This window comes from Alosa alosa, chromosome 20 (assembly GCF_017589495.1).
Source record: "Alosa alosa isolate M-15738 ecotype Scorff River chromosome 20, AALO_Geno_1.1, whole genome shotgun sequence".
NCBI classification, from domain to species: domain Eukaryota; kingdom Metazoa; phylum Chordata; class Actinopteri; order Clupeiformes; family Clupeidae; genus Alosa; species Alosa alosa.
In genome coordinates, this window is record NC_063208.1 from 25,702,837 (window position 1) to 25,715,505 (window position 12,669).

A 12,669-nucleotide genomic window follows, 5' to 3' on the forward strand; every position below is an offset into this window, starting at 1 on the left:
AGAAAATGCATTTTGCCTCCTTGTCTTTTTATCACACCTGCCATCTCTGTTGCCAACCTGCAAAAACACCTGATCATCCTGCACTTTAACCTCTTTTCATTTGAGCAAACAGGTTTGAGTCCGAAAAGAAAAGTGGATCTTGGAGAGGATCCAGTGCACACATATCATGTCATCTCTCTGCAGAGAAAGGGAGAGAGTGGGTGAGAAGAGGTGATCCAGTATCATACCACCAGTCTGAAAACCAGGACCAGTAAAACTGGCTGAATCCAAGAGGACCTTCTTCATACAAACACTGAAAATGAACGTTAACCTCAAACATCAAAGTCCGTAAACACCCAGCCCACGCTAGACTGTATTCACTGCATCGTCTTCCTCCACTTTTGTAAACAGACGTTACTCTGCCTTTGGGTGTATGCATGTGGGCATAACTATAGGTAAGCATATACAGTACCCTCCAGAATTATTGGCACTTCTGTTAAAGTTGACTAAAAAGAGGAATATAAAATCCTCTTTTGGAAATTGATCTTAATGCCTTAAGTAAAGGCAGGCAGACAGAAATTAAAATAGCCCCACATCATCACATACCCTTCACCATACCTAGAGATTGGCATGGTTTTATTTCAGTTAGCCTATTAGCTGATTTGATTTGCATTGATCTCAATGAGCATAAAAATAAAACCATGCCAGTCTCTAGGTATGGTGAAGGGTAAAAAGCCAAGGGAACGTTATCAGGATGAATAGTATCCTGGATCCATGAAATAACTGGCCTCTATGGGAATTTAACATAGGGGTGCCAATACTTATGACCCCCTTGGTGTCCTTAAAGGTTGGATATTTCCTCATTTTTTAACTTAAGGCATTAAGATAAATTTCCAAAAGATGATTTTATATTCCTCTTTTTAACTTTAACTTCAACGTCAACTTTAGCAGAGGTGCCAATAATTCTGGAGGGTTACTGTACCCATAAATATAAGGACTGAGTGCATTGTAGCATTCTGATTTTTTCTATTGGGGCTGATAACTCAATGAACAAGTGAATGTCCCCACAGTGACGACTAATTATCATTAGCCCTTAAATGCTTGTCATGCTGTGAAATTATCTCTAAAAATAGCTGAGAACACAGCAGGCTCTGCTTGAGAATAACAGAGGAGGGAAGGAGGGAGAGAGAGGGGGAGGGAGGGAGGAAGAGATTCTTTTCTGCCTTTCAACATCACTAAATGTAACAGCCTGTGATGTAATGAAGATACAATACTTGTTTTGTTTTGCTACTTTGGAAATGCCATGATAATGCCATGATAGGAACCATGATATTATCAAGCTCAACGATTGCAAGAATGCAAAAATGACACACAAAAGTTAAACATAAAACCAGTATTTTGATATACAATTTCTCCAACTTGAAATGCAAATCAGGAAGTACTTACTAACTGTAGAAATAAAGGAGTAATAGTGAGGTCCAGACTCTGATGTGAGCATCAAATGCAAGGACAGTTAACCTCACGTTAGGCGGCCATTCTACCAAAGGTTTACCACAAACACACTGTGGTGGTAACAGGCTTGTATTACAGAAGGACTGGCACACACACATACTTCCTGTGGGTGGGAGTTTCAAGGGTCCTCAGGATCACCAAAACAATTTCAATATGACAGAATGTGTTGGTACCATCCCTTAGGTCAGTCACTTACAGTTGGTGTAAGAGAATGTGTAAGAGAAAGACATTGTAATGCCCATGGTACCATATACTGTATGCAGTCATTGATGTAAGCATGTCACCCATTCAGCCCTTGACCTTGGGAAGTCTCAACTGTAATTTTGTGCCTCTAACCTCAACACCTAACACTCAAAGTGACTCCAAAGGGATAAGTCAAAAAAGTACCCAACACTCAACTCAGCATTTTTGCAGAACACAAACAGAAGTTAGGTGGGTAACTCCCACCTGAGTTAGGGTAAATTCCACCTCAGGGTATAGTGTGCTACAGAGTAAATGACATCATGTTAAGAGGCGAGTCCAAAAATGTACTTTCAACACTCAACTCAGTAGGTACTTTGATGTCACAACCGTATGTCTGGCACAGGCAGAGCCAGTGACAAATATAAATTGTGGCAAGTCTGCCTGTAGCATGTTCGCAAGGGGTTGGGTAAGGGTTAAAAAAGACGGAAGGATTGTGAAAGATTGCGATTCACTACACTCGGGTATTCAGATCCACTAACATAGGTTTTGAAAGTACCCAGCAATGGCCTGGCCACAGAAGGAAATACAAGGCTGACTGAATTTGTTCGATGCATGTCCTGTGATTATTCCAATGTAGACTCGGATCCGATACATAATCTGCATTACAACCCCATCTGCACTAATGTCCCTCCCCAAATAGTTATTTTATGCATATTCTATTGGTTGAAGTGGCTGAAAGGGGTTACCAAGAGCTTAACATTGTCATATAAACACACTGTCAAAGAGGCTTGCACGTGGTCCAGTGCTAAACAAGTTCATTGTTTCAACGATGACTAATGATATACATAGCTTCCCGTGCTTGTGCGTTCACATACGAGTGGCTGCGCACAAACCCATACAGTACTCGAGTATAGGCACATGCTTACAATAAGAGGAAGTGAAGACAGGCCTTGGGCCTAAAGCAACGACCTTGATGACCACAGCCAGTGAAGCTAAAAATGAGTCAGTTGGTTTCAGTACTGCCTCTGTCTCCGGAAAGCAGGCTTACGTATATAAAGCTACAGTGAGTGGTTGAGGCTGAGCTCCACTGTAACTATCCTACTGCTTACCTGAGATTCATTGGACTGTGTGGACAAGAGAAGTAGGCCTTTAGCTGTTTTTGTGCTGTGCTGTTGTTGCTGGATTTACATTTGACCACTGAGCAGAGACATAAAAACTGAAACAAACATGTTTTTCCTCCAAAAAGTTTTTATTTTGAAATTTCCTCACATGAAAAAGCTACATTAATCTGATCATATAAAAAATGTTAGAAACAAGAGTTTGATTGTCAACAGGCCATCCATCACATATACCTATGTTACAGCATACTAATTCAATGCAGTACAACTGTGTTTGTGTATGCCATTGATATGAGTCCCTGATATCATCTAAAATGTGTAAAATAGTACTAACAAATACAGTTATTACGCCTCAAAAGCAACTTGGTCCTTTAAAAAATACAATTGAGGCCACTTCATATAAGACACCTTGCTTCTTTTTTTTATCAGACCTTGGTCCATTTGTGCATGTTGGCTACTCTTGCTTGTAAGATATATTAAATAATAATTTAATTCAGTCATGATTTCATTGGTAAAAATTGGCTACTTGGAATGGTGCATCAAACAAGCAAAAGGCTTAAACCAATTTTAACATTTTAAACTTAAACTGACAAATACACCTCCCATTTCAAATCAGTGCAAACACACACACAAGATAAAAAAGTAGAGGCAATTGTCACAAACTTCAAAACCTTCTTCCATAATGATGTTGTGAGGTGCACTTAGGTGATACTGCTTCCAAAGACCTTTATATTTACCTGATGGGAGGGGGTTATATCTAGTCACAACCGTCCTTAACGGTAAAGACCTGCAAATCACTCATTGGACAGCTACGCCAGTTTAAAAAAAGCAACAGACACTCTGAGTCACTGGCACAGTTCCAGCTTCAGGGTTAATCTAAAGGCACCTAACAGTGTGTCTAGGTAGTAAGGAGAGGCAGGGGATTGAAGGGTTTTTAGCCTATTAAGCTAACTAGATTGGATGGAATATTTACGGTAGGGGCCCTTGCTTGCACACTAAGCTATTAGTTTTTGCTCTTGTCATGTGTATGGTTTGATTGACTGACATCTGAAATATGCATTAAAAGTTGTTTATGCATGAATAGTCCTTCACTGCCATTTGACAGAGAATGGGGTGAGGTTTAGAGAACAGAAAAAGGAAGCCAAGGTCTGTGGCAATAGCTTCCTGTGGTTGCCTGCTCATGGTTACGCCCCATCATAAGCGGCTAGCGTTAGCCTTTGCCTTCTTCCTAGGGACCAGTTTAGGAGCGCTAACTGCTTTAACCAGCAGATGTGAATAAATAAACACCTACACTACACAAATAGGAAGTGAAAGAGGTCCTATGCATCACGGTGTGTAGGCTACAAACTTGCAACAAAGAGTTTCCATGTTTGTGTGTGTCTGTGTGTGTGTGTGTGTTCCTGCTTATGAATAGGCGTGTGCACATGCCTGACCCGTATGCCTGGTTCTCAAGGACATTGACAAATATCTTCATTTGCATACAGGGAAATGATATGAATGACCTTGTTTTTAAAACATTAGACAAAATATGTGTCTTCAAAGGTTACACCAAGGACACATTTGACAAACAATCCAGGAAACGCAATAGTCATTTAGAGCTGGCCATGCACTGTTAGATTAAGCCCGAGCTATGCTTACACAAGTCTATGAAAGTGAAAGTGAGATTTGCTTGACCTGAGACGCCTGGACCAGGAGGGAAGTCCCTTCTCTCTTTAGTACTTTAGTGGAGAGAGAGAGAAATTAGACTGGCAAATGATTTACATGACATAAACAAATGAACCGAGAAATATACATTACACATTATCTGTAGGTGTGTGTGTGTGTGTGTGTGTGTGTGTAGCATATAAAATAGCCTTCACATGCAAAACACATTTTCAATTGAGCCCTGCACATGAGATCTGAAATGTGTCCCCTTTGTTAGACCTGCCTTTGTTAGACCTTTGAAGTTTTTAAAATTTATGTCTATGTACAAATATATGAGTGAGTAAGGGGTTGTTATTATGTGTGTATATTTTAGTGTGTGTGTGTTTGTGTGTGTGTGTGTGTGTGTTTCTGTGTCCTGTCTGATCCCATCTTCAGCCTACTTGAGAGCTTTGGCCACTGAGGCATAAGCGAAGTGGATCTCGGGGTCGGTGGGGCAAGTGGAGGAGAACTCTTCTCTGGCGTACGCCGCGTCCAAGTACCGCCACAGGTTGGCCAGGGAACGCGGGATGGAGAAGTTTCTGTATTTCAAACACACCACCTGCAGACAGAGGAGATCAAGGAGTCATATCACAAAGGAGTGAAGTTATCTATGATAAAGCACTTGTTTGAGAGAAGCTAACATTCACATCGTAAAATAACTATAACAAATATTGCTTTCAAAGTATAGTAATTTGGGTGTTTAATATGCAACCCTTATCAGACAGAATTTGCCCTTGACTATAAGGTAAACTAAATAGTCTCTTCACCTTGACAATGTGCAGCTTAGGAAGCAGGTTGCAGTCTGCCAGAGTGAGGTCTTGACCGTCGAGGAAGGGGCGTGAAGAGGATGTGACCTCATCTGCGCTGTTCTCATCAATTTCGTCAGGAAGTGGAGAGCCAAGGTAGTCGTCTAACTTCTTCAGCGCCTTCAGTAGGCCTTTCTCGAGATCTGACAGAGACGGAGACAGAGATGTGAAAGAGTAAGACACCGAAAGGGGGGGTATTTTACCCAAAGGGCCAGGCAAGAATAAACCTACTAAAACCTGACAGGATTGACTTGGCAACTCATTGTTCATATTGTAAGGTTTAATCACAGGTTTGTCAGATATGGTTAACCACACCACACATGGTTTTCACACTTGTTTCCCCCTCCCTGGCTTTGAACGTGTAGTGACACTTCACTTACTATCATTCAGACCAGGGTTGGAGTTCTTGACGTAGGCAGAGAACTTGGCAAAGACGTCCACACCGGCGCCGTTAGATTCTGGGTTGTGGGCTGCTAGCCGGGGGTACCTGAGATGGGATGGGGGTATTGACAAAGATTGGGGAGAAGGGAATCATGGGTAATCATGTTGGTCATGGTCAATGCATGAATGATTAAATGACTAAATGACAGAATGACTGAATGGAGTAGTGTACTTTGGGGGGCAGAGGTTGTCCTCCAGGAACTCCTCGATCTTGTTGGTGTCGGTCTTCACCTCCGTCCCATACAGCAGGAAGGGCGGCTGAGCACCGGGGGCCAGGTCTTTCAGGATCTCTGGCTTTCTGCACACAGCAGAGAGGGCATTGAGAACAGATGTCTTAATGTCTGAGGATGCAAAAGCAGCTTGCAAGATACACCAACTGACCAAATCATCAGTGCTACACTTTGTTGACTGACATTGACCTCTTCCCTGCATAATATTATTTCTGGCTTGACTAAACAATACATATTGTAGATTCCAGTATGACTGACAATCACAGAATATTTGGTTTCACCAAACACCTCTTCGCCGCTTTTGTGGGCCAATAATATATGTATGCTCAAGACATGGATGCAGATGTTAATACTCAGCTACAGACTAATGAAGGTTGTGTGTCCATATAGCGTTTTATTTTTCTGTGTTTTATTTTTTTATAAGATGAGAGTGCCTAAAGATAAAAGCACTGCACCCAGTATCTTGATTCCGAGTGCTCTGCCTTTTTTGGTGCGGCTGCTCCCAGTGCTTCCGGCTAAAAAACTTTTCTGAAAGGCACTTGCATCATCACAAAGGGACAATGCTAATCTATCATACAATGACGGTGGTAATTGGTTGTCAAGATGTTATGTCATAGAAACAAACAAACCAGCCATCTCCAGCATTCTCCTACCAGCAAATTTCAGCTATAGAAAAACGCTATATGGACACATGTCCTATAAAAAACTGTCAAATAAGTCAAACAAGCTACCCTGACAACAGCTGACTTGAGGGATGAAGGCTACTACAAAGCGAGATTACTGGCTTATCCAGGTAGCTTCAAGAGTGACCACTTTTCTCAAAAGAACGCATCACATTTGAAACAATACTCAGTGCAGTATTCTTTAGAGATCAGTGGCTACTCCTGAAGTTGCCAGCATAAGCCAGTACCTTCCTTTTGTAGTGCACCACTCTGGGTCAGCCACTGCTCTTCACTGGCCAGTCACTGACTGTATGCCTATGTGTTACTGTGTGCTGACCTCCTCATGTCTACGGTGGTGACGTTGAAGGTGACCCCTTTCAGCCACAGCACCATGAAGAGTCGCTGGGAGAATGGACAGTTGCCGATGCTCTGGCCATCGCTGCCAGCCTGGAGAGCAGAGAGGTATTGACATCTACAGTATTGGTAAAGTGGAGCCAAGCCATTGGCAAAAAGAAATTTGCTTTGAACAACACGTAAACATACTCCTCAGTGAGCACAACCCTGTTAGAGTAAAGTCAACAGTTCGGTTTCACCGTGGTACAGAATATCAAATCTCAAGGTTGCTGATGTTTGAGCACAGCAGCCAATCAAATTACATACTTTCCCTCCACACTCCTGACACCTTGTTGATTGGCTGGGTTTGTTATGTTCGTTTACCATTTACAGAGCACTGAAATGACCATGAATTACAGATTGTAGCCTACCTTTAACAGTTATGTGAAAGTTGAATTTCAGAAATACTCAACACATTTGTATGCCTAACTTACATAATGAAATCAGACCAAGTTATTCTACATAATTTAGATTCATTACTCATCTAATTAGATGGACCTTGAGCTTTCTATTTGTCTAATGGCCTTGGTGTTCTAAAGCAGACGTTGCCCATGTCTTAATGCGATTAATTTAGGGGCGCGTCTCTATTTTTTTAGAGGCCACCTAGACTAGTTGGGGGTTGTGTCCGTTTCCTCCCTGCTGAACCGTAGCAGGAGCAGGTTGGGCCATATGGCAGGAGACCGGAAATCAGGGTGTAGAGGCGAATCGCGACAAAGAAGCTTTATGTGTTAAGAAAATGATTCAAAAATATAATTTTTCAGACAGTGGACTTTGGACGCCGGAACTATATATTTCGCTTTTCCACGCGAACGACAACGCCCAAGCCATAAGATACTATAAATAGACTACAAAATCCATCTGAACTTCTGGCAAGGCATATCCAGCCTGTAAATACATCAAATAAACACAATGCAAACACAAAGACACTGGTCCTCATACCACAGAAAAGACTCTGAGTCAAAGCGACCCGAAGTCACCGTGTGGAACAGTTTAAACATGTCAATGTGTTCAAAAGATGTATGCAACATCCCGATAATGTGAAGATAACTTATCATGTTTATAAAACGCCAAGGTAAACAGACTAATCTCACAACACTGTATGCCTAACTGATCAACAGTCACATCTTCATCCACCATGCTACCATGACGTAATCTTGGCAGTGGTAATTAACAAGTTACAAAGTAATGGCCGCCATATCAACTTAGGCTACAGTTTTCGACTTCAATTTGTCATGCTTCTTACCTTCACAAAGAGTTCAACTTGAGGTTGGTCGTCGCTCATGGTGTCTCGTCACACTTTTACGCAACTTTGGGAAAAGGCAGAACAGTATTCTTATTAGAGTTGTAGTGCGGTAACAGTATTTCCATAAAACAGTCCGAGCAGAAAGGGAACACTACACAGAGATGCACCCTGTTCATTTGACAGTCTTTGACAGTGAAAAAACGCTTCACCTACCCTTAGGCGGGGATAAGGGTGTGCTGTGCAATCTTCCGCAATGTGCAGCAGCAAGACAATAGGCAAAAGAGAAAGCAACGACAGACAGATGAAAGGCAACAACGTGACAATACGTCCAAATTTGCGCCTGGAGGGATTTTAGAAGATGATCGGCTGAATTCGTCGTAATACGCCTTATTTAGCCCATTTCCCTCCCTCTCACAAATTCAGCAGAAGCAACAGTCATTCCCCCATTTCCTGTCGCGCCGAGCGAGCGAGGGCCCTACGCAAGCTCAGTGATGCACACAAAAGCCTAATTGAATTCCGAGTTAGATTTAATTAAGCTACAGGCCTAAACATAGCCTTCACTAAGCCAAGTAAGTGAATATACGTGAAATGACACTGTAAACGACCATTAATAACGTATAGTGCCGTGTATAGTGTTGTATGTTTAGAGTAATATAAATTAAATTAGGTTTAGAGTAATATAAATTAAATATGGGCAGAATAGGCTAAATATGGCTATGTAATTTGAACAATGTATGAACAACATTTACAGATACAGTAGCAGTAACAATATAATAGTAGTAAGAATAATATAGATACATGCAGTGTATTAACAGAATTAAGAAAAATAGAATAAATGTGGATATTCAGTATAACCATATAGATATGTACACTAGTATGTAGGGTAGACTGAGTACAGTTGAGACATGTGTACAGTTGAGATACCTTAAATATCTTGCTTGCACAGCAAGTCCAAGTTGTGATTTTTGCTATGCACATGCGTATTAGTGCCCTCTTTGATCATGGAAAATTTGAACGACACAAGTATCTCCCATCCAAGGATATCGGCAAATGTTTGTTTTCCAAAGTAAGAATTTCACTTCACCATGCACCTTCGACAATGAATAGCTCATTACACTTATGTTACTGTTAAACGTAACTAGTATAATTACAAACATTATTCTGTGTCCTAAAAACTGGCATATTTTATAGCATTGTGTCATGTAAGGTTGCAAAATCTAGAGAAATGTGTGAGGTGGTCAGCGGGGGACAATTGAGACACACATTGGATTGTGTTATTACTTGAACATTCCATTTGTAGGCTATACGCCATATCTGTTCCTGTGTCACATTTTGTTCATGATGTACTCCTTTTAACCAACGCTAATTTAAATGAAATGAATGACTTGGTGGGTGTCTCAACTGTATCTATAGGGTAGTTGAGACACAGTCAAGACAAAAAATGCACCTTATGTTTTTTATGAGCTAATTGTGGAAAATATAAACTACTTATGGGTATTATTGATTGATACTATTTTAGTCTACAAGCTAAGGAAATGGCATGTGGAATGTCGTGTGGAAAACCACTTCTTTTCAGTATCTATTTTTTGTTTGATTTTGTGTGGGCAAAAAGTGTCTCAACTGTACTCAGTCTACCACAGCTATGTGCAGTGTGGTAACAATACCATTGTAGTGCAGAAACAGTAACATTATAAGAGTAGTAAGAATTAGTGTATGTGCAGGATGAATAGTATGGAGAGCAGTAGAAAATTAGCCTGACGAGCCAGACCCACATTAAAATGTAGGGTCGGTTGTCTTTCAAACTCTCTCTGCACGCAATAGGACAGCGCTATCAGTCCCATGCGTTTTCCCACCAGCAGAGCTAGTTGGCTAGTTCAAACTTTTGCCAACTTAAAAGCTTAACTCGTGTCACACTGTTCGCCAACAGCAACATCCATCTTCTTTGTTTTCAAGTAGCAGGGAATTCAAGCCAAACCGTTGCAACTCTGCCATCAATCATTATGTTAAGCTGCCACTAGGGTGTGTCTAGATTTCTAGGCTAGTAGAAAATGGCTATTTATAAGAGTAATTACAGATTATTACAGATTATGTGCATTTGTATAAATAGAACAAATGGGTGGGATAGGGTACAATTGTCGGGGACAAACTTGTCCCTGTCATGTTTGCCATGGTCGTGGACACCTGAACAGGCACAGGCAAGAAGCATCGGGTGGGGGGGCTTGGTTGGTTGTCACTGGGATGTAGAGCTAGTTCAGTAGGGTGACAAGAAGCTTCCTCTGAACCTTACCAACAGATCTGGCTTTTATAGCCTACAAGTAATGTGATATAATGCCTTGAACGTATATATCTTTATTTATATATATCTTATATATCTTTATTTTCATTGATCATTTAATTCAGTGAAATCATACAGCGCCTTCTTCTTGTGTTAAGCCTACTGTAGGCCCTAGATGGCGCCATAGTTCTGCAGTTGTCAACTGGGTGGGGCTTCTCTGAGTCCATTATTTTAAAGTTTGCAGTAGCTATTTAACTTTAGTCTACACACTTCAGTGTCAGGTCTTCATGGTGACGTATTGAAAACGCAAAACCACAAGGCATGGCGAAAACAAATTTAGTGTAGGCTAGTGTCCCACACAGTTACACGGTCGTATGAACATTTTAAAAGCCCTCAGCTGTTGCCCTCTTGAATCATGCTTCATAATGGCAGTCTATATATTGCCAAAATAAAATGAAGAGTAATCTTTAGAAACGGCATAGCATAGCATCAACATTAGTGCACTCAGCTTTAAATGATCCAGTAAGCATCTTGCTGCTAATGGAATAAGTAAATCTTTACTAAAAATCAGTGAAATTACATTCAGCGTAGGAGTAAAAGTTGGCAAAAGTTGTTTTAAAGGTCTGGTGTGATTATTGTTTCATCTAAAGAAATATCAAGATTTGTCCCAAGCAGGTTAGTCTTATATTGAACAATAAAAGAACCAATATATTTTTGATTTTGGATGGGGTCATTAATACAGTAAATTTTAACAAAGTTACAGTAATACTTTTAGTTCAAACAAAATTAATGTGGGTAACAACAGTCCAAGTGAGCATCTACAGCTTTATATTTGTAATATAATTCAGTATTTCACTCTTGGTTGGGCCGGATTTGTTGTCATGGTCATTTTCAAAACTCTGCATTGGTATCAGAGTGTTGTTTGATGATATCCCTTTATACCCACTTATTAGCAAACAAGTACAAATCATCTACTGACATCATATCCTGCTTGTTCTCTCTTGAAACATCCTACTTACAAGTCAGTTTTTTTGGCCTCTGCCTTTCTGACAAAGGTTTGTAGTGCTAGGTTTAATTAATCTATCACAGAAATTGCTAAATACAAATTGTTGAAAACAGCTTCATGTGAATATATTTTCTTTCTAATTTTTCCCTTCCTACCCAAAACCTCTGGGGGGACATATGAAACCTGCTGGCAGGACTGATCTGGCTCCTGAGCCTTATGTTTGACACCCCTGATCTAAAGGAATCTATCTGAGCCAGTGAGCCATGGCCACTAGGGCGGCGCTAAGAGTCAAGGAAAACAGTGGTGTGTGAAGGGCACTTGCTCCATTGCACAGGTCCGTGGAGCAGCAGCTGAAGGAGGAGGTGAAGCCGGCTCCCAGGATGGTGCCTGTGATGGTCTGATTGCACAGGTCAGCATCGAGACACCCGCGTGTGTGGAGCTTCAGGAATCCTGTGGCATTGAACTCTAAAGGGAGAGAGAGAGAGAGAGTTAGAGAGAGACAGATGCTTTTTCAGAGTCCAGTGTACACAATTAATTTAGACAGTGGGTGTAGTTTATATGGTAGGCTACTGTATGTAACTTTTTAATAGTTTACGTGGTACAAATACAAGTATTCTAGTAAATAAATTCTAAAATACTTGTATTCTATTCTAGAATACAATGATTCTAGTTTGCCATCTTTAATGGAACATGATTTAATAGTTTTACAGGCACACATGTAAATTGAAGTAATGAGCTGGGAGAGATAGGTTGTCAACGTCAGTTTGTGGGGACATCCCAGATTTGTGCTGACTAGGTCATGCTTACGTGCTTCTCCAGTGTAGCAGTTGGGTGAAGACTCATGACAGTTCACCTGATCTGGAAAGAGACATCTCCCCAAAACCCCAATACTGCACTGCTCACATTGCAAGGCTTCAGCTAGGGAGGAAGAAAGGAATGGAGAGAGATGAGATGGTGTTCTATAAAAAAAAATATATCCTTGTGTGTTTCACTGGTAGCGAAGAGGCGCAAAGCAAACAATTAACTCCCTAATGAACACATACTGCCACATCAAAGCAAAACTCAACTGTTAATATACCGCAGTGCAATCATATTTAGTTTGCCATTGTTACATACAGCCTGTGTAAATATTAATTTA

The 12,669-nt window shown here is 40.8% G+C and overlaps 1 protein-coding gene across 2 annotated transcripts; it reads right to left on the reverse strand.

Moving 5' to 3' along the window:
- Window positions 1–2,901: 2,901 nt before the first annotated feature.
- Window positions 2,902–11,930, reverse strand: clic1 (chloride intracellular channel 1). 2 transcript variants are annotated; one of them, XM_048229968.1, is made up of 7 exons: window positions 11,854–11,930; window positions 8,251–8,314; window positions 6,952–7,061; window positions 5,895–6,020; window positions 5,662–5,768; window positions 5,243–5,424; window positions 2,902–5,034 (listed from the first exon to the last, which is right to left on the reverse strand). In XM_048229968.1, exons 2-7 carry the CDS (start codon window positions 8,287–8,289, stop codon window positions 4,873–4,875), a joined length of 726 nt encoding a protein of 241 aa, XP_048085925.1. In that variant the 5' UTR covers window positions 8,290–8,314; window positions 11,854–11,930; the 3' UTR covers window positions 2,902–4,872. The 2 variants fall into 2 exon arrangements, with proteins under 2 accessions (XP_048085925.1, XP_048085924.1); XM_048229967.1 differs by lacking the exon at window positions 11,854–11,930 and adding an exon at window positions 8,464–8,895.
- Between the last annotated feature and the right edge of the window lie 739 nt (window positions 11,931–12,669).

Bases quoted from the DNA above. Each gene is read 5' to 3' on its own strand.
- clic1 (XM_048229968.1), bottom strand. From the start codon at position 8,289: ATGAGCGACGACCAACCTCAAGTTGAACTCTTTGTGAAG. The intron at 7,062-8,250 runs GTAAGAAGCATG...TCTGCTCTCCAG, and splicing joins AAGTTGAACTCTTTGTGAAG to GCTGGCAGCGATGGCCAGAG. The intron at 6,021-6,951 runs GTCAGCACACAG...TGCTGTGTGCAG, and splicing joins ACCACCGTAGACATGAGGAG to AAAGCCAGAGATCCTGAAAG.